General features: G+C 38.5%; 2 protein-coding genes and 1 long non-coding RNA gene across 3 annotated transcripts in view; 1 reads left to right on the plus strand and 2 right to left on the minus strand.

Annotated features, from left to right (window-relative positions):
* The window catches only part of LOC111870531, a 219658-nt gene extending 216538 nt beyond the window's left edge, over positions 1-3120 (minus strand). The window contains exon 1 of the long non-coding RNA XR_002843865.2: positions 2746-3120. This is a non-coding gene — a long non-coding RNA (uncharacterized LOC111870531). The remainder of the gene's footprint in view (positions 1-2745) is intronic.
* Positions 3121-6316: 3196 nt separating this feature from the next.
* LOC111870543 (cardio acceleratory peptide 2b) overlaps positions 6317-22454 on the minus strand; it is a 42136-nt gene continuing 25998 nt past the window's right edge. The window contains exon 7 of the mRNA XM_033753869.1: positions 6317-6965. The gene's annotated coding sequence lies outside the window, so the exon portion shown is untranslated. The remainder of the gene's footprint in view (positions 6966-22454) is intronic.
* On the plus strand, positions 10155-21537 carry LOC117282799 (uncharacterized protein C20orf85 homolog). The gene is made up of 5 exons (XM_033753875.1): positions 10155-10225; positions 16959-17041; positions 17278-17356; positions 18465-18588; positions 21401-21537. The coding sequence occupies exons 2-5, from the start codon at positions 16965-16967 to the stop codon at positions 21535-21537; spliced, it is 417 nt and encodes a 138-aa protein (XP_033609766.1). The 5' UTR covers positions 10155-10225; positions 16959-16964.

A 22454-nucleotide genomic window follows, 5' to 3' on the forward strand; every position in this document is an offset into this window, starting at 1 on the left:
CTGCCAAATAGTATGATATTACTATGATATAAGAAAGATGTGGAGGATTATTAGTACTAGTATGCACAAAACTAAGAATTACATGCAGATCATGTATGTCATTAGTATTTTCCAGCATCTTCATATTACTTTTCTTAAGTTCATAATGAGTTAAGTCTAGTAGAAAAAGTACTTAAAATAACTACTTACTTATACAAACAAATTAACCTTTTAAAGGTTGGTTTTCTTACAAACAAAGCATAAAAATTAATTTTTTACCTTGCAGGAAACATAATTCCATCTCTGCTGATAAGTTCAACTGGTCATTGCTGTTTAGGGAAACAGCAATTTATTCTAAGAACCACATGAAATGCACAAATACACTCTGTGGACAGACTGCAGAGTTTCTGTATGTTAAAACAGGTGATACATATAGTCCAACTGTTACACTGTTGTTAAATGTGCATTTCAGAACAGTGTAACAGTTGTATGTTTTAAAATGCCTGAAGACGGCCATCTATGGCCGAAATACATATGTTGTGTTAAGTGTTAAATGGCGAATAAACAATTGTTGCATTATTGATGGACTGTGAATACATAGACATTTGGTTAAAGAGAAAGTAACTTCGCAAGTTTATAAGTGTGAATTTATGTTGGAAGTTCTAAGTTAAGTTGAAATTGATGATACTGAGTGCTTTATTTCTACTCACAGGTTCCAGTAGGAAAAGAGTATGGATTCAGTTGCTGATAGAAGCAAAGCACTTGGGCCTTTTCTGTCATGAAATTCCTGCTTTCCAGTCATCAACTGTCACCCAGTCAAGCCAGAAAATTTGACTCAAGACATATGATCCTCTCTTTAGCACACCATCAGGTGAACAATATTATAACCTAGTTACTATAGGATTCTGACGATGGTGTATAACACACAGAGATATTGGGTTTTCGGACTTTTTCCATCATCCTGAGGACAGAAACAGATCCAGTTTCCGAAACGTCGTGTTTTTATTAGTTATCTTAAAACCAGGACGATGGATAAAGTCCGAAAGCCCAATATCTCTGAATATTATAACCTGTATTTTCCAGAGGATTGTCTCAGTACTAAGGCAACTGATCTGTAGTCATGAAGTACTTGATTTGAGTTTCTATAGTTATAGCAACTATCCTAATTAGTGGCTTTTCTTCCTAGCAAATGTCAAGAAAGTATTTACAAATTAGTCACAATTAATTTGCTGCTAGCACACAAAACGTTTATTGACAGATATTGCATGCACTTCTATCACGACACTCTTAATTCATTTCAATGTGGAAACATATAAAAAAAAATTTAGCAAAACCTTCATATTTTTCTGGGCTACAGACAGCATTCAGGCAATCATTAATTACCTCTCTTCAGATTAATTTAAGGATGACATAATTCTAAAATATTAAAAAGGTCTGCATGGTAAAGTACTAGGCTACTATAAATGATTCATTCGTTTTTAAAACGCTATATTTTCCAAAGCATTATACTTACAAACATGATTGATAAAAAAAAAAGAACCGTAAACTCACCAAGCTTTCTTCACACTCTATAAATGTTCTATATGTTCCCCTTGGGTCACACGACACACGTCCAGGCAGTAGTCGAGCTCGTTCCACACATTTTGCAGTATCATCCTGTCAATGGTAATCACTGCAGCATCGATGCATTCCCTCAGCTCTACTAGTGTTCTTAGCAGTGGGGGTACGTAAACACGATCCTTAATGTACCCCCAAAGGAAGAAGTCACAAGGCATTAGATCAGGTGATCTGGGGGGCCAAGTGAACAGAGCTCACCAACACGCCAAATCCAGCGATGCCGAAATTCATTGTTTAGGTAGCGACGAACATTTCCGATACCACCGCAAAATGCTTTGTTTACATGGCGGTTCTTTTCCGTACTGTCTTTTGATTGCCCGTTGCACTGCTATAACAGACGAACATCTCGCATATTCCAACAAACAAAAACTCTTTTCTTGCTTTGTCGCCATTTTGTAAAGGCACTGAATTCGTGCTGCCAACTGGTGCAAATAATACAAACTTTGTGAGTTTACGGTTCCTTTTATATATCAATCATATCTGTATGTGTAATATTTTGGAAAATAGAGCGTTTTAAAAACGAATGAAAAATTTATAGTAGCCTTGTATAACGTAGGCATTGAATAATCGTGTGAAGCAGATCTATTTGTAAGTTTTGTACAAACCTCTTCATAACACTTTTCATTAATATAAATCAGAGTTTTTATTATTTTATCTTTGTGTGGAATTCTGTAATTTTTCTTACTACAAGATTCTTTTCTATTCAGGATTCAATTTCTATAGAGCCAGATTAAATATTCTTGTGTTAAATTTCTGAAAGATTAAGGTTAACCCCTTCCAATTCTTATTATTTTCAGCCTCACTCTTACCAGTTACAAATTAATTTAAGTAAAAATATTAAAAAAGGCCCTTTGATATGGAAAAATTTTAAAACTTCTGGTTTCTGTATATGAACTGTTCAAAGTAATCTCAAAGAATATAAAACTTGATGTCCAATATGGGATAACCACAGCATTAGACGCCTTCTGATGTGGGAATGAAAGGTTGGCATAAAATTGTTTAAAATATTATCATCCCCAAGAATAATTCAAAGTGGGTGTTCTATTGTGGAGGTATCACTTTTCCAGCTAGTAATAAAAATCTTCCAACTCTATAAATTACTTTCAACAGGAAGTAGTATCTTGCAATTAAAGATTTATATTTACCTACCTTACTGGTAACTGGAGTCCCTTGATGATGGTATCATGTTTTGTCTGTACTAAGGGCTGGGCTGTGCAAATGTTATTTATCCAGAACCAGCAGCTTTCACAGCAGCTCAATTACACACATACACACACACTTCACTTGGTCACAACTCTGAGTGAAGAAGCTCAACAACTTCCTGTTCCTGAAAGTGGCTGAACAAATGATCCAAGACATGGCTTTCTGAATGGACACATCCTTCTGGTATTTGACTGCATCACGTGTATGAATGATTGCTACATTTTTATGTTAAATAAATTTAAACAATTAAAAATAAACTTCAGGCAAATACCAAATTGAAAGAACATAACCTAGTAAAGACAAAAATAGTTCTCCTGTCATTGTTCTATTTGATGATAATTTTGTTAATTTCTTATTTGTACTGAATAAAAGATGTACCCGATAAAAATTACTGTTATTATTGAAGTGATTCAGCTGGAATGATATCCTCAACTGATGAGAGTGTTCAAAATTTCAACAGTACTCATATTTTTATGAGACAGCTATAGGGATCTTGGATTCTCTATAGAAATTTAATTCAACAGGGAATTTTACACCTTCAGTTAGACACAGATTTGGGAAAGGAATTTCTCCCTCTAGAACTGAATTATTACAATGCCCTATAGGGCTAACTGCATGAAACACAACTCTTTAGTAGAAAGAAAGAATGAGTGAGCAAAATAATTTCTCATTTCCTTTGTTTGTATTCATCATTATGATGAGCCTACACTAATTTTAATAATTCTATGAATTCAGTATGAAAATAAGCATGTTGTGAAACACAAGAGTTTAGAGATATGGCTCCAAACTTTGAAAAGTTTTTGTCATAAGCTGGTTATGGTTGTGATTTTGTGTGCATGTACAATCATGTGTTTGTGCTTGTGTGTAAAACGGATTATATTTTCATAGCCAAGTGCCAATCTAAATGCCTCTTTACTTTTGTTTCCCGTGGTATTTTGCCGTTCATATATAGGTCCAGTGATTGCAGTTAACTCGTTATAATGGACTCAACAGATTAGGTATCCCCACCCCCTCACCCAAGGATGAAAACAGCTTCAGTTTCCAAAATGCTGTGCTCTGTGGAATATTGGATGATAGACAAGTCCAAAAATCCAATAATCCCAATTGAAATCTATAGTATGACATATATAGATATAACAAATCACATGCTTTCCTTTGATGTATAAAATCAAGGATATATAAGATGACACATTTGTAAGTGTATTTTATTCAAAGTATTTTGACAGGAACACGAGAATAATTTCTCAGTAGCTCCTGTGCTATACAAAGAAAGCCTTCTCGAGTTTCTACGTGCATATTCAAATGTGAAATAAAACTACCTTCGTTTAGCATCCTACGTTTTTAAACAGCACTACCACATGAAGTTTATATTTCGACACTGGACACCCCAGTCAGTTTTCTAATAACCTGCCACCATTTAATCAAGAGTCTCCTATATTCAAAAAGGAAACTTTATAGTGAAGTCTCCTTTCATATTACTCTGGGGTACTGAATTATTTGAAAATTACCTCTGTCTTCACACTTTGTGCTACAGGGTTGGTGCCCACATTGTAAGTCAGGGATAATAGTTTATTGTCTGGGATCCCCCCCCCAAGTTAAAATATAGCCTCTGTCTCTGTAGAATCAAGAGATGTATAATGAGAATTTCAGATCACTTTTTATCTTGTTTTTGTGCTTTCCTCTGTATAAATATGAGCATTTTGTCATAGATATGGTATTAGCTATGCTGTTGTTGATACTGAGTGAACAGAGAAGAGAATGGCAGAATTACAAGACAACATGACCTGTGACAGCTTATCCAGCAGACTGGGTCTTGACCTCGCTATACTAAGTCTACTAATATAAATCACATAAAATACCTCATCTTTAATTAGGCTTTGCATAGATTCTTATCCAGAATGTGTCACAAGCCTATATTTAACATACACAAAGAAATTCAATATCTCTTTTTCCTTGTGAATGGTTATTCAACATTATTCTCATAAGTTTTTGGCATCCTGTCTAGATATTCCATTAAATTCTGTGTACATTTATTCCTGTCTCCTGTTATAAATATATGTAGATTTTCTCTAACATTGACATTCTTCATTTAACTGAATGGATACTTCCTTCAACATTTCTTAAAAAATTTATTTCAGCTGACTGTATTCTGCTTTTGTATATTTTTGTTACAACCAAGTCTTACCTTCTATAAAGTTTGTATTACACAAGTAGAAACCTGATAGCTTGAATTAAGTGTTCAACTATTTGCCTTTCTGTGCACATTTGGAAGCAATCAGGAAATAGGATGTATGTTGTAACAGATAACTCATTGGTGCATTAGTGAAGAAATAAGCCACTGAGTGGATCTAACAGATTTTACTGTTGAGGATTGGAGGGGACTGATTTTGCATCGTCCCAATGAGGTACTGCATGGTAAATTCCTGCATGAAAAGAGGAAGTGCTTCTGAAATCTGTTAGCTTAAACATAAAGGAAAAATCCACTGATCAGATAACATGATCCTCACCACCTGTGTAACCTGCTAAATCAGATGTCCATTAATAAGCCTGCAACATATGCTGTGCTTCAAGCAATTCAGGATACCATTACTGTGTTAAGCCTGAACACCTTACTTTACAAACAAATTATTCTCCAAATCAGTATGGTATAAAGACTGGCTTTCAGACAGAAAAGAAGCAAAAGGTTCCTACAGATCCAGGATACCCAGCCAAGTTTTATAGTATCCTAATGCTGTTCCATAGAATTTAAGTTTTCAACAGAAGAACAGTGATATGATGAACTTGGTACTGCATGAAAAAATGTGTATCATGCAGTTTTTTCTCTAAAATATAACTGAAACAAATTAGTTTCAGTAACAAAGATTTGACATGTATATATAAAACATATTGAGGAGCCAGGATATTGCATTCGGTATAACAATTGGCAACAGAATGGAAGACCGAGGAGTCAGAGTTCAAGTCCCGGTAGGGTCAAGGATTTTCTCTTCTCCATGTAGTCCAGAAGGTCTCTGGGGTCCACTCAGCCTCCTATCCAATGGGTACCGGGGCACTTTCCCCAAGGGTAAAGCAGCAAGGACGTGAAGCTGACCACTCACCTCCAACTAGTGCCGAGGTCAAGAAAATATGGACCTATACATCCACTCCCCCATATACCTTCATGGCGTAGTGCTTAATTAGCTAAGCACAGGGGCAACTTTACTTTTTTATATAACATATTGTATCTGTTCAGTGGTATAAATGAAGATATATGGATTCAACGGACACATTTAAAATTATATGAAAGAAAAAGTTTAAATATGGTGTTGATGTTTCTTCTAAAGAGGAAGAATATGTAGGGGTATTTCAATTTGATCAAGAGAAAGAGTGAGGAAAGATTGTGTGACAGTTAATCAAACAGCATTTCACTTTACTGTACAGCTGTTTGAAGCCCAAGCTTCAACATAAAACATTTATATACATATACATTTATATATAAGTATTTCACATGGAAGGACAGGATAAAATAATTGAACAGAAATCAAATTTTTGTATTATAATTCACTAATTATATAATAATGTTTCTATAACATATAAAAAAATCTTTACAAAAGTCATCTCATCATTGCAGACATTTCTGATAGTGTTGAAGTCCAGTCTCCCTTAAAAACACCTCATGGGACAAAGTTTGTACGTACATATCAGCCCTTTGAAGCAGAGCATAGTATCTGCAACATTCAAAACTTCATTCTGCCCACAGAGTACATTTATATCTTTTATATAATTCTCAGAATTAAAACAATCCTTACAATGTAGCCACCTAATTATCAGGTCAGAGACTAAGCCCCCAGTTTAAGACCAAGGATGCAATAATGCCCTTCCTTGGAAGAGCTACTGCTTACTTCAAGGGGTGCAGATTCAATAATGGAGTAAGCGGGAAAGCCAAATATTTTCTTGACTATGAGAACAATACTGTACATGAATTCACACAGTGTCTACAAGAATGACTGGATCAGAGCAGGCATAACCACAGGCTGTTGGGCAGCATTTCTTGCCAACAGGGCAGACATCATCTTTAGTGCACAAGTTGCCACATAACGAAGGTGGGTCAATAGTGTCTTTGTCATCATCCACAGCTTCTCTGATAACTGCAAGGTGTCGTATTTGAGGACAGAGACCAGGCCGTGGACCTATTCAGACAAATTGCTATCATTACATATTCAGTGTACAGAATGTCTCACCTCTCCTATTTGCTTTCCCAAGAAGTGAATTACCTCAAGTATTATAAAAAGATAAAACAATTCCATCCAGTGTGACTGGTGAAGTTTTTCTTATTTCAATTCTTCACGCCCTTACATGTTTCGGTCCTTAAAGACTATCATCAGAGGGACAGCGATACAGTTTGGAAACCCCTATTACAATAGGTGTTCTGAGTGTTAAAATATATATACATACAATGCTGACAATACACAAATGGATACAAAATCCAAAGTTTTCACAACTACAGTGGCTGTCTAGATATATTACAATTTTTTAAACTATTGTTAGTTACGTTAGAATTTATAAACCAAATAGGTTTGTGTCCTCTCTCTTATCACCTCTCTTGATGGGGGCTGAACTTGTGCTGCCTGTCTTTCTTGTGAAGAAGGTTCTGCAAATATATCATGGGTATTGTATTATTTCAGCAAACCTATTATGTTATTTTTTTAAATGAGTTTTGTTGCTTCATCCTACCTTTGATATCATCCTGTGGTTCTTCTTGGCGCGCTGTGTTGTTTTTACTTTTCTAGGGTGTGTTGCACTGCGTATTTATACTTCTTGTGTCTGTGACATTAGTGTTGGCGTGTACTTTATATATATTTTAACATTCAAAACACCTATTGTAATAATATTATATTTAAGCATCCTGTTGCACTCTATACGATAAATGATACAAATTCCGTCCCAAGTGCAAACAATATATATTATATGTCTTTGATCTTGTTCTTTCTACACTACATGTTTCGGCCTCTATCGGCCATCATCAGGTGTATACTCTTAACGTTGCTGCCACACTGAACCCGGTCTAAAATTTAACATTTAGAAACACAATGTCACATTCTTCGTATTATCAACATCTACATCGTTGATATGTGTCTGGTATGTAGATTATGTTGCACACGTCCAATTTTGATGTTCTTGTAGTAGCACTTTAAAAATCTTTAGTTATGATGTTTTTAAAAACTTTTTAAAATTTTCTCTAAATTTTAAATTTAAAATTTAAAATTCTTAGGGTTACACGCCCTATGTCTAAGTGCTTGAGCGGCTAGTTCTTGTTTTCACACTGTACAGGTGTTATTTAATGTAGTCTTCTTGTGTGGGTGCCGCTGCTTGTCTGTACTACGTGCGCTGATGGCCGATAGAGGCCGAAACATGTAGTGTAGAAAGAACAAGATCAAAGACATATAATATATATTGTTTGCACTTGGGACGGAATTTGTATCATTTAACCTATTGTAATAGTGGTTTCCAAACTGTATTGATGTCCCTCTGATGATGGTCTTTAAGGACCGAAACATGTAACGGCATGAAGAGTCAAAATAAGAAAAACTTCACCAGTCACACTGAATGGAATTGTTTTATCTTTTATAACATTGTTAGTGTGAGAGACCAGAATGAAAAAAATACCTAAAGTATCATTTTCTCCTGTGGCTTCACAGCCATTTTAGTTTAGCCTTATCCCCCCTTAGAATTACCCATTCTTTTCTGTCTTGAACTTTAAGTCTCCATCTTTTATAACTAGAGTTCTTATGTCGGCCTCTACATCATCTAACTACCTCAACCTGGGTCTTCGAACTCCATGTCTGCCTTCCAGTTTAGTGTTGACTATCGTTTTTTACCTAAAGTATACTCTGTTCTATTTTGCCTTATGGCATGGGCTCCCAACCAAATCATCATGCAGATCATACTTTAAAAGAACTTATTTTAATAGAAGTATGAAATGTAAATTCTACAGTATTTTAAAGATAGGAACTGCTTCCTATTAAGTTTATAAAGATGAACGATACTTTTTCAAACTTGCCCAGGCTTCACAAGCTTCCTTTCAACATTCTCTTCCAGTGTCAAGACAGTTATTCAAGAATAATTTCTAAAAAATTAAATGTGAATGATGAATTTATCACAGTGTTTAATTTTATATAACATGCCAAGAAGATGTATGGGGAGTTGAGATATAGATCCACATATTTGTAACTTACTAGATGGAGGTGAATGTCACCTTCATGAACTGGCTATTTCACCCCACCCACCCAGCCAAGAAAACAACAGTAGTATCCACTGGTTAGGAAATTCAGTAGACCTAAGCAATGGTCTGAAACTGTGGAGAAGCGAATATCTCTTACTCCTGCCAGATATCATACTTACTGTTTACGAGTATTTACAGGAACAACTTTCTCCCCAATTTCAACTTGCCACTGTACAGACAACCATCATACTAATTTGTATATGCACTGTGGATGGGGAAGTTTATGTTCTCGCATTTTATTATAGTCTATCTAACAGTTCTATATCAAAAGCTCATACTATGTAGGGTTGTAGACAGGATGATAAACGAATAATGAAATGGTAAGGAAGTGGAAGATAAGAAATACAGACATAGAGCAACCGCGTGTTGATAAAATCCTATGAAATTTTTTAACTAAATGCTCATTTCTGTTTCTTTCTTAGTTATTGAATGATGCTGTCGGTATTGAGACTATGCAGCATCTATGACAGAATAGCTAATGAATGTGGAGCAATTGGTGTATGGAAAACTGGCAAGGGAAACCGAAGTACTTTGGGAAACCCTGCCCCCATTGCCACTTTGTCAACCACATGTAGTACATAACCTGACATGGGATCGAACCCAGGCTACCATGGTACAAGAAACTTCATTTCTGCTAAAACAGAAAAGCAATAATTCTTCTCCCCGATGATTGATATAACTTATTTTTAAGCTTCTGCTTGTCGACTCCGTTTCTTTTTCTTAACATTAATCAGTTATTATTTTACTGTTCTTAACAGAGGCTTATCTCTCAAAAGCCAACAATCGTCATATACAACTCATATCTTTTCAGGAAAATATACTTACAATTTGAGCAAGGGAACAGAGGCCGAGAGGGCACCCGAGATGGAACATTTGTCCTAGCCGTTTCGGCATCACCAACTGCACACAACTCGAAGATCATCAAAGCTACCAGAGACTAAGATATTTTTACAGTTACGATCACCATGACAGCTTGATCTCAACTCGCAGAATACAAAGCTAGGCATCTCCTTTGCTGTATCACTTATATAGAGACACTGAAACCATCCCAAAGAAAGAGTAACAATTCAGCGCTCTGACTTGTCCAGTTATGTTGCTAAATATACATCATAATGACCTGACCTGCATTTACTAAGCACTACTACGAAAGACTTGCTTCGTACGGTGGTAAATAATTCACTTCTAGATCGCTGTGAGAACTGCACGCTGAATTCGTTGATATTTCAAATGAATTCTTCTTTCAATAATCCAAATTATTTGTTTAGTAAATAATCTATGTTGTTGATACTGGCATCTAGAAAGAATAATAGTCAATCACACACTCCGGAACCCAGTAACAACCTATAAATCCAAGATAATGCCAACACGATTAGAAATGTGTACATATGCGTTCGCTCCATTTCGGTTTTATTTTCTCTAAACTCGTAAGAATTACGGAAGGAAAAATAATGTACGCAGCATAAAATATTTTTCTTTTTCATTACAGCATTTAATTGAGACATTTTGCTTGCAGAAATGTATAAAATTCTTAGTGTGAAATGTCTATTGTTCTTGTCCGATTTTAACCAAAATTGGAATGGGTGGAAAATGTTAGTGACACCCCCCAATATCTAATTTTGGCAAATCCATTCAGCGGTTTTCGAGTCACGTTCTTTCAGAAGGACAGACATAGCCGTTCAGATAGATGCTCTACAGAGATGCGAAAGCATCTTCAAGAACCCCATCTGTGTCTTCTTACATTAGAAGAACCACTTACCACATAGCTCAAGCGGTTAGTCTCTGACTTCCCACCGCGGCGGCCCGGGTTCGATTCCGGGTCTGGTCAAGTGGGATTTGTGGTGGAGAAGTGGCGCTGGGGCGGGTTTTCTCTGAGTACTTCGGTTTCCCTGCAAATCTTCATTCCACCAAATTCTCCATCATCATAATCACTCGGTGCAGGTACAATAGGCCAATCAGTGGCCGCCGTGCCGAGTGGACCCAATTGAACTCCACCCCCCACTAAGCGAATTTTTTAATTTTTACTGCTTCACATAATATCCATACATGTGCCACTCAAAAGTATCGCTTATCACGTTTATACATGTAACCATGTTTCGCTACTTACTCCTGTTTTAAATTATCTATCATATGAGCTAAACTTGCGACCTCCTACTCCCCATCTTGGCTTTTTACTTGGCTTGTTCTTCGTCCCTGAAAACAGAGATGATTTATTTCTTCGAAACGTCAGGTTCCCTGGGAACTGCCGTTACAACCGGAAATTACTGAAACCTATAAGGCGTGGTGCCGGTCACGGTAGCCGAGCGGTCTAAGGCATGCACTGTCTTCGCTCGCTCGGAAGCCGAGATTTTGGGTTCGAATCCCACTCAGGGCATAGATGTTTGTGTGCGTTTTTCTGTGTTTGTCTACAGGTAGAGGCCTTGCGACGAGCTGATCACTCGCCCAAGGAGTCCTACCGAATGTGTAAGATATAGAAAAACCGAAGTGAACGGAGTTCATGGAGGTAGGCCTAGGCCCACTGGGGCTGTAGTGCCAAGGAAAAAAAATAAGGCATGGTATCTCACAAGGCAATAATTTCCAGTCACCTCAATGAAACTTCAGATCACACATGCGTGTGCGCTTAATGTGAGTCGAGGGTTGATGAGTATTGGAAAACCTGAATCCCCCTAGAGGCAGATTTACTGCGTGTTTCCTTGGTACCCACAGTTGTTTACAGTGATTTCAGAACCTCTGACACCGCTGTAAAGGTTCGTTTTATGCAACTGGCTGTTATAATTTAACTGTGTTTCTAAAACTTCTTGTACAGTAAGTACGTGCTATATATATCAGCATGTTACAGAGCAGAGTTGGTTTCTAAGGACGTCCATTGGAACCTATCATTACAGTGAGTTCTTTCCAGTAATAAGAACGCATGACTATTGTTTTACTGAGTTTCAAAACAAGAAGAATAATCAATCAGATCAATTAATGATGTCCAAACTAAAAGGCATATTGAAGCTACTAGACTTCTATTCGGAAGGAATGGCCTTCGAATGTCGGTCGGTTTACAAATCTTAGTGAATATTTCGTGGGTGTTTCAGTCTCTTCAGGTGAATACTGTGATAGTAAGTCTTACTGTATTAGAGATTTACCACTCTTCTTGGCTCTAAAAGGTAAAGTTGTCCCTATGCTTAATTAATTAATCATTACGCCATGAACACGTATTGGGGCGTAGAGATATAGCTCAGCCTTTCTTGATTTCGGCACTAGATGGAGGTGAGTGGTTTGCTTCATACCCCTGCCGCTTTACACCCAACATCCGGAGGGAAGGACCCCCGATACCTTCTGAATAGGAGGCTGAGTGGATCTCAGATCTGGTCTTGATGCTGTGGAATACAACAAAATCTCCTGACACTGCCGGCAATCGAACCTCGGTCTTCCAAAATTTGGACCGTCGCTATCTGAGCTAATCCGAATCCTACGGAAGTGTATATTATATAAAAAATATATTTCATTTTTCATTTCGAAATAAAAAGTTCTGGGAAGAATTAACCGCCTGCATTCATTTGATTCGATAGGGACCGCATAGAAAATGTCGCGTTCAATAATTCCTCTGTTGTTGGGTGTGTATTCGTTGCCACAGTAACGTTTCTACCAAGCCTTTGTCTAGCAACGAAAAGGGGGTATACATACAGATACACAGACTGATTGGAGTGATTTATGAAGTACGCCATTGTGATGGAGTCAGGTGCCATGATATATATACCAAGTTTCATCAAGATTGGTTCAGCATGGTGATCGCATAAGCCTACTTTATTTTTAGCCTACTTTACTTATTTTGAAAACATAAACGTACGCTTATGCATTCACTTTGCTATTTGTGTGTCTGCATATCCACCCTTAACAACTTTAGAGTGGCTGAACCTGCCTTTATGAACCCATCTGGACAGTGTACTTTTAAATCCCTCCAATCGGTCTATGTGTCTATACGTGTATCCCCCTTAGCGTTACTAGGCAACGGCTCGGCAAACACATTTCCGCTGCAATGAATACACGCAACAGTAGAAGAACTGTTGGCGGCTTTGTTTCTGTACGATTCCTGTCGTATCAACGGAGAGTCTGTGGTTCTGTCTGTGTATCCAGAATTGTCATATACTCGTAGGTGCCGCAAAATCCGCGGTCTGATTCTTCCTAAAGCAGTCAGCCAGTAAAATGTGGTCAAGTGTCCCGTGGTACTCGGAAACAAGATCGCTATTCCGACGGCGGGGACTATCAAATTACTGGACTGGACTGTGGTATCCCGTGCTGTTGCTAGGCAACGGCTAGATAAACATGATCCCACGGCAACGAAGAATTGTTGGAGGTCCGTGTCGTATAAAAGGAAAGTAGGCTATTACTTCTTACCAGAAAAATTTCCTCGACATATTTTTGTTCAAAACAAATTTCTCTTCCGCAAATATTCGAGACGCACGAACCTTCAAGAAGAGTGGTGATTAGATCGTCACGATAACTTTCATAAAAATTTCCAATATTTTATTTCTTTATTGTTTATCCATTCTCAAATTCTTTTACCCACAGAGATGAAAAGCGGACCGAGCTTTTTAATCGGCGTTTCTCATGGAGGCAAACGCGTGTAAAATTGTTGAAACGTATTCGAATTCACAGATGTTGAGCTGTTCTTCTCTGAATGTACCTAATGCCAACGAACTAACATTCTGTCGGGAATGTGTGCAGAATGTGGGCCAGGAAAGGAAATTAGACCACAAGAAAGATTCTACAGGAAAACCGAGAGTGCCCGAAAATAACCGTTATAAAGCACCGCATCACCTGACACAGGGTGATCGTAATTAAGGTGACGATACTAAGAACATACCCAGATTGTATTCTTCTGAATCGTGTCACCGTACACTCTTGCTGGTGGATGTCGCTTGCCTACAACGTACCGTTTGTAAGAAACAGTGGGCTGGACATTTGGCTACGGATGTCAAGGTATTTTACAGTTCCCATCCTCCAAGATTATGGCCTACAATCTGTTCATTCATCCATGGAAACCACGTGAAATACTTATCCCCTTCTCCCGCCCAAGGAGAGTTGAGAAGGCGTCGAAGTATAGCCTACGTATTTTCCAAATGTGATTTTTCTGCGGTTTTGCCTACATAATTGTTAATGATGCGCTTCTCCGAGAAGAAGCAATATCATACGCATTATTGTCGGCTGTCAGTTCATTTCACGAATAAAAATTGTGCATTCCTATACTTTCACTGTCCATAAGCTATAGACACCCGGTGAAAGGCAGTGTGGTATAAATAGTAAGGAGAAGCAGAAGAAATTCCACGTACGAAATGGTTACAAGTAATATTATACTGAACAGTTATGACATACTTCCGTCGCACACAGAACGAAAGTAATATCTTTCCTAAATATGAATTATAACATGACCTGAATTTATATTGTTTATAATTATATAAAATTCGAATATGAACTACAGGTTTTAATTTCATCTAGTGGCTACACGGAAGATAATTGCGAAATTAATGTTGAATTGGTATTCAGGCAGTCGACTTATCCAGTTCATGTATGACTGTAACTAATCTCACTGAATAGAATCTTTCTAGAGAAATTAATAATTTATCATTTAGTCGATGGTTTTATGGAACACGAGATCCATTATAGTTTTCAAAAGAATCTGTTATGGGCCCGTATTCTGAACAAGATGAATTCAGTCCACATTCTCCTACTTTATTTCTTTAAGATTCACATTCATATCATCTACGCCAAGGTCTTCCAAATTACCTCTTTCCTTCACGTTTTCCTGCCAAATATATAAATTATATATTATTATAAATAATATAAAAAATGGAAATGTAACGTTTATTATTTTGGAATGGTGTTATTTGTGTGTTACTGTGTTTGGAGGAGGTGACCTTTGCTGTCAAACAGAAACCGTACCACAACAGGATGCTCCAAGGAAGCAAAATAAAACGAGCAGAAATATATTACATAATATATTTGTGTATTAAATTCTAACCTGTTTATAGGAAAAAACATAGTCCTGCAAATCCGTTACAGAACTAATCCAGAGTCTCTGCCCTCAAATATATGTTTTATGTTTTATTTCCACAATATGTAGTGGTTTCTTGTGCGCACGTCTCTTAGATATACTCAAATCCTAATGTTGCCGTATGAGAATCCGGAAACAGAGTGTGCCAATAGTGAGATGCCTGCATTGACTGCAGGTAGTGTGAAATCTTCCTGCACGTGAATATACCAGAAACAGTCTCTCTGTCGTCAACTATAGCCATTTTCATTAAAAAATATCGTTATTTCGGAAGAGATTGTTGAAAATCGTGTTTTGAATTTCTCAAAACAAGATGTTAAGATTTGATTGTGAATTTGCTAAGGGGATCCCCAAAATAGTTTTTAATAGAAAAGTTCAGGTTACTTTGTGAAGTATTAGAGAAACCGCATTATGTAGTTCATGAGAGTTTCTTATCTAGGTTTAAGTTAACGAGATTTAGCTATTCAGATTTTCTCACAGGGGCCTATTTCAATCAGACATTTTAATGTTTCTTGCGGAATGTAATATTCCGCAAACGTGAATTTGGAATAAGGACAAATAAGAAAAATTGCCCCTTTGCTTAATTCATTTGTTTAATACAATGAAGCAATAATGGGGGGTGGCAAGCAGGAAATTCTGACTGTCTGCTGCATTAACTTCATGTATATAAGGGCACACCAATTCTATTGCTTTATAACGTAACGTAAACACACATATTTTCACGTTGAAAATGAGCCTATTGAGGTCCTGCAAGAATGATAGGTATTTCAAATTCGGACCACCACGCAAAAATATTTCACCACCCTTATAGTAGTCCAAGGCGGCCAAGACTCTAGAAAGGGGATTGAAAAGGGGATATTCTAGAGGCCAGTGTTGGATGAGAAATTTAGCTGGTGACAAATTTCGGGCGTTGTCTTTTAGAGTTATGACAGTCTCAGTATTATCCTCCGGGAAGGAGATGGCACGGCAGTTACCGAGGTAGCCATATTGTCTTAGAAATATCAACACCACATTCGGATAGTTCTTACCGTCACAACTACGTAGGCCTATGCTGTGAAAGTCTTTGCCACTGAATTAAATGCAGAAAGATCATTTCTACTCACCGCATGCCTCACCATCTCTTCGTTGGAAGAGAGTAAGATACGGCATGTTACTGAATAGAAAGTTCGGCCGGCAGGCGTGTTCAGTGAATTAGGTTTGTGGGCTGCCAGGTTGCCACTGTCAAAAACGTGTCCTACTTCTCGTCGTCCGGTTTGTCGAATCGTTTCCGAGCTCGATTGCACAGATTTCGTATGTGTTTACAGCGAGAGCTAAGGCAGGACGAAGAAATTATTCTTTCGTGCTGAACAGGGATAAAAACCAAACAAGGCCCCACCTTTTCCTTAGAACCGAAATGTTTTCTTGGTTATCATATTTCAAAATTGGTTCCAGTTCTGGTCTAAAAGAGTGTTAAATTAAATAAAATCTTCTACACCGACAAGATAGGCTATGAGAGACTAAGAACATAGTTATCATGTACTATTTTGGGACACGCGGTAGCTTAATTGGTTGAGGCACTATGAATACAAACCGGAAGGTCACGGATTCTATTCCCGATGAGGTCAATTTTTCAATCGGCCTATTACTTCCAACCACAAAAAGCCCTGGGGTCGACTCAGCCTCTAACAGATATGAGTATCAGGAATCTTCCTGGGGGTAAAAGGCGGCCGGCTCGCAAGGCTGACAATCTCGCCATCCAATTGTCTAGACAAAATGTGAGAGCCTCGACGTCTCACAACCCTATGGGCCTGCTCGGCTTGCTACAGGGATAGCTTTACCTTACCTTTTTATGTACTATTTTTATGGATTTCTGTTGCTTGGATACAGGTTGAAATGTCGGCAAAGGCAGAAAATGAAACACACCGCAGGCAGCAATTCAAGTACAATGTTGTCAAGTCTGATGGGAGATTGTAAGTACATTTTGTTCTTGTAAGTTTCTGCCTAAGATGTAAGCTGGTACGGTCGATGAAATATCCAAGCAATTGTAGCTATCGCAACTGTCGTGAGATCGGTAACTGTACTCAATTAGAGATTATCAAGATAGTCTAAAATACAATATTTATAAGACTCATTAATAATCCGTCTAAAAGTAACACATATTTCTCAATGTAAGGTCTGAAATATAATTCTAATTCGTTGTTTTCAGGAAAGAAGTTATTCGTTTAGAAAAGCTGACAAGAAAACAGTGGGAAAGAAAATGGGGATTTTCAAGAAATATAATGAAGGTTATATGCACAATTTTTGTTTGATTAATAACTCAAAATAATAATAATAAGTTATACTAAAGCAGTTACTTTCCGCTAATGTTAAATATTTCCCTGCACATATGAAATTATTTACATGCATACATACACATATACAAGCTCATAGGATCTAAAGTTCCCCTTATTCAAGATCACTGTCTTCTGAGATATGACGCCGTGTATATTGCTAGATAAGTACGTACGTTTCGGAGGAACACACTGCCTACAATTCTAAGGTACCATGAAGATGAAAAGTCTTTCAAAATTACACATATATTAGTCTATAAAGCTGAAGCTGTTCCTGTGCGTAACTAATTAAGCACTACGCCATGAAGGCGTATTGGGGAGTGGACGTATAGATCTACATTTTCCTGACATCGGCCCTAGCTGGAGGTGAGTGGTCAGCTTCCCGCCTTGGCCGTTTACCACCCCCCCCCCGATTGAAGACTGCTATTTTTGCCTAAATTGTATACTACATTTTAAATTATATTAACTTATTATTCAGATGCTAATATTGTCACGTGTCCGAGGTTCCGTGACTAATAACAATGGGCTCTGGATTGGATGATTGGATTTATTGACACTTCTTTACAATTACAATCAATGACTGCCTAAGACTCGCTCCACTGGACTACGAGTGTCTTCTCTTCTGCGTGACTGACTTGGTTCTGATTTACGAATCGGTCACTTCTTCAGCGTCCGTTGTCCGCAGGTTAACACTTCACAGCTGAACACTCAATTTCTGAATTCTCTTACGAATGAATCATTAAACTAATTGAACAGTCTCTCCTGAACTAACTTCCAGGCGAACCGAATATAGATTACCATCTCTAACAATCCGTGTATTACTCCCTTTAATCTTGGCCACGAAATTTTCTTACCGAACCGTTGCCAAGCAGTGGATTATTCCGCGTCTATTCATTGTAGCGGGAACGTGTGTTTGGCGAGACGGTGGTTAGCAATGAACTTCAGCTCCGGCTCCACTATTCCAGCTTTCAAGCGAATGTCACAGTATGCTAGGTATGATGTACACTGGTCGCCGTACCCACTAAGAGATCACTGATACCGTCTGATGTGCCTTCTCTTTTAGATATACCATGACGATATCCAAGCGGAGGGCATCGAGCTGACAAATAAACGGCCTATTCCCTGGTGGGTTTCAGAAACGGAAGCAGAGATTTCTCCATCGCCTCCCGTTCCTATAACGAGCTCAGGTTCGTAAACGTTTAGAGGACTAATAACTAACTTCATTGAGCTGAGTCCTTCTTGAGAAGCCAGCAACTGCTCAGCTACTCAAGAATTTACCAACGTTTTATGGAACCCGAAAGTTCATAACTGATTTCACAAGAGCCTTCCACTGTTCACTATCCAGAGCCAGATCAATCCAGTCTATAGCACCCCATTCTCTCTAAGATCCATTTTAATATCATTCCCCATCTATATATGTCTTCATAATGATTTGTTTCCTTCTGGTTTCCCACCAAAATCCTACATCCATTTTTCTTCTCCCTCATTCGTGCTATACGTTTTAGAGCAGTGTTTCTCAACCGCCGGGCTTCGGTCCAGTACCGGACCCTAGTCTTGTAGAAAAAAGGATTTACCGGGCCGCGGTCTCACAAAGGTTGAGAATCACTGATTTAGAGGACTAATGTAATGTACAATTCATTGGCTGAAAATTCTCCATAAAAATACAAAGTACGTATTTGCAATGAGCATCAAATAAGTGAAGAGAGTTTCCCTGTATGAAATCCAGAGGCCGAAATGTAAAGCACATTTTTATGATTATGGTCTTCAGGGTTATGGTGCCTTATATTTTGTAACGACCTCCAGGAAAACTGAGGCGTAATCGATGGATTACAGCTCTTCAAGCCAACTTAGTACAATAGAATAATTATTGTACATGACAGCAAATTAGCTCATAGAATGCAAATTCAGATTGCTAATAAATGATAAATAAAAAAAAAATTGTAGAGAGAGACCAGTATTTCGAAGAATCATCAGGACGAAAGCACATTTTGTATGTCAAAAGCATTTGCCATACTCAGGCGATTACGCGTTGGTTTCTCAAAGCTGAAACTGGAGTTAAATCCCGGATGACTTCGTGTAATATTCGTAGTAAAAGGAGAAACACTAGACGAGGTCTTCTACGAGTTTCTGCCGACTTTCCTCCGATAGTCACTGTTCTACTCTAGCTCTCTATTTATTCACCACTAGTCCCTGAGTTGTGAGATGGCCATAACGAGACAATGAATTACTACTGTCACGTGTTTATGGCTCCGTGACCAATAACAACGGGTGCTGGATTGGATGATTGGATTTATTAACACATTCCTGTACAATCACTAGTAATCACAGTCAATTACAATAACTCGCAATCAATCTTCAGCCGGACCTTTCTTCCTTGACTGCCGAGGATTCGCTCAATTCTCGTTCTCATTCTACGGCTGACTTCTGAATTACGGCTGGACTACTTATATAGTCTCAAGGCGGACTCATAGAAAACATCCGTTGCCCAGCAATGGATATATGTGAACAACATAGAAAAGACCTCTTCCTCTACCGTTGTTTTACAGCGTGTTGCACAGTAACGGAAATTATTCGTCTGTAACCTGCTTATTCTTTGTCGCGGTAATGTGTTTACCGAGTCGTTGCCCAGTAACGGGTCTAAATGTCACAATATTAACATTAACAAGATTCAGAATCTTTAGTTGACTTGACATACAGCCCCGGTCTTCAGTTTTGGGGTTCATCATGTGGCAAGGCACTTGGCTGGTTTCAAACTGATGACTCAATTTCCTTTCGTACTATTCTCATAGGTCTGTTCTTTTTTCTATTCTTCATCTCTGTAGATTAAGCCCTCTTGTCTGTTTCAATACAGAATTAATTTATGAAATTCTCGACCTTCTACACATTCGGTAGGGCTGTGTGGCCTGGGGATGGCTCATAGCAAAGCCTCAGCCCAGACAGGTAAGGTAACGTAAATGTATCCGTTGGCTTAATTAATTGAGGACCAATTCATTAAGACATGTAAGAAATGTAAGTGAAACTCCACCATTCTTAACCTCGACACTAGATGGAGGTGAGCGGTCAGCTTCGCTTCATGCCTCCGTCGCTTTACCCAGAGCGAAAGAGAGCCCGCTACCCACTGAGAAGGTGGCTAGGTAGACCTCAGAGCCGGTCTGGAAGAAGAGCTTTGAGCTTTTCGTGTTTATTATGATGCTACTGACTTGGCAGTTATCACGCAGAGAGGAGCCCCTAGTTTCACACAGAAGCACGGTTCATGTCTTCACAAAGCGCTCGAAAGCGGTGCAATTACACGAATCATGTCCTCCTTTCGGTACTTTGAAAAGTCATTGTTGATGCCGTTAACCAAAGCAATTGAGAAAACGTCACTAAGATCGTATGCGCTTCTTAAGAGCCGGGATAGCTCAGTCGGTATAGCGATAGTCTGGACAGGCGGGGTTTGATCCCCGGCAGAGGAAAATATTTTTTTCTTCCCCATAATGTCCAGACCTGTTCTGGGGCCCACACAAACGGGTATCGGGGCTGTATTCTCAGGGGTAAAGCGGCAGGGGCGTGAAGCTGTTCACTAACTCACATCGACTATCAAGCTCAAGAATTCCTGAAGTTATAACTTCACTGTCCAATACGTCTTAGTAACGTGGTGATTAATTACTTAATTAAGCACAAGGACAAATTTGTTTTAATTTTTAGCCTAGTTTCCTAAAGTAGGCTTATGCGATATTCTTCCTGTCCGCGTGTCTGTGTCTCTCCCTTCCAATCCCCCAACTAGTTTTTATGAAACTTGTTCTATATATTGTTACGCAACGCCTCGGTAATAACGTTACCGCGACCACGAATACACACCAAACAGTACAATAATTGTTGAAGGCGTCTTTTCTATGCGGTCCGTGTCTTATCTAAGGAAAGTATGCGATTATTGTTCCCAAGAATTTCTTGTTTACCATATGCAATAATATTTTAACGTTACCTAAGCCTTATTCCTATTGGCCGATTTCTGTGCAGGTTTCATTGGCTGGCGCTCCGCTGACAGAAAGTTCTCATTGGAGAGGTTCGGGGTGCTATATGTATCTCCTAGACTGACTATGGAACCACCAGAAGAATATCCACAAAGAAAGCAAATCAATATATTCATAGGATAGTCGTCTGCATACAATAAATAACAATTTATATGTTGTTTTCTAATTATATTTTAATATTATAGCTCTACGGCCATTTGTTGGGCCCCGGACGCTTTTTCAGCTTCTTGCTCCTCTATAATGTCGGTAGGAATCCTTGGACTGGGGATCAGCCCACAGAATAAAAGAACACCATACAGACATCCATGCCTTTAGCGGGATTCGAACCCACGATCCCAGGGTTGGAGCGAACGAAGACAGTTCATACCTCAGACTAGGCGGCCACTGTGATTGGCATCTAATTATATTTAATCTTTCATAACTCAATGATTATCATACATGCCACTTTCTGTAACACTGAAAAACCGTACGCTCTGTCAAAAGAACGTTTTTATCTAAGTCATATGATTCCCAGAATGAACAGCTGTTTTGCTCTAAACAGAATATCTGGCTGGCCTTTGTAATGGACATGCAGTGTGTTTTCGTGATATAAACTGAATTTTTAATATGATGATTTTTTTCTTTTGACCCTACAGCCCCAGTTTGGGCCTTGGCCTCCATGAAGCTTTCCGTTTCACTTCGGTTTACTAGATCTTAGAGTCTAAGACTTAGACATTCGGTAGGACTTCTTGGGCGGGTGATCAGCTCATCACAAGGCCTCGACCTGTACACAAACAGAGAAAAACACACACACAAACACTGAACAGTCATGCCCTGAGTGGGATTCCAAATCACGATCCTGGCTTCAGAGCGAGCGAAGAGAGTGCATCCCTTAGACCGCTCGGCTACCGTGACCAGCCATTAAGAGGATTAATTTCTTCCAAATAGGCCGCGCCATAGCTCAGGCGGTTAGTCGCTAACTTCCCAACGTGGCAGCCCGGGTTCGATCCCGGGTCTGGTCAAGTGGGATTTGTGGTGGACAAAGTGACGCTGGGGCAGGT

The sequence above is a fragment of the Cryptotermes secundus genome, unplaced genomic scaffold (genome assembly GCF_002891405.2).
Source record: "Cryptotermes secundus unplaced genomic scaffold, Csec_1.0 scaffold117, whole genome shotgun sequence".
In the NCBI taxonomy this organism is placed as follows: Eukaryota; Metazoa; Arthropoda; class Insecta; order Blattodea; family Kalotermitidae; genus Cryptotermes; species Cryptotermes secundus.

Coding starts and splice junctions, on each gene's coding strand:
- LOC117282799 (XM_033753875.1), top strand. CDS start 16,965: ATGTCGGCAAAGGCAGAAAATGAAACACACCGCAGGCAGCAATTCAAG. Junction 17,042..17,277: donor GTCAAGTCTGATGGGAGATT/GTAAGTACATTT, acceptor CGTTGTTTTCAG/GAAAGAAGTTATTCGTTTAG. Junction 17,357..18,464: donor TTTCAAGAAATATAATGAAG/GTTATATGCACA, acceptor CTTCTCTTTTAG/ATATACCATGACGATATCCA.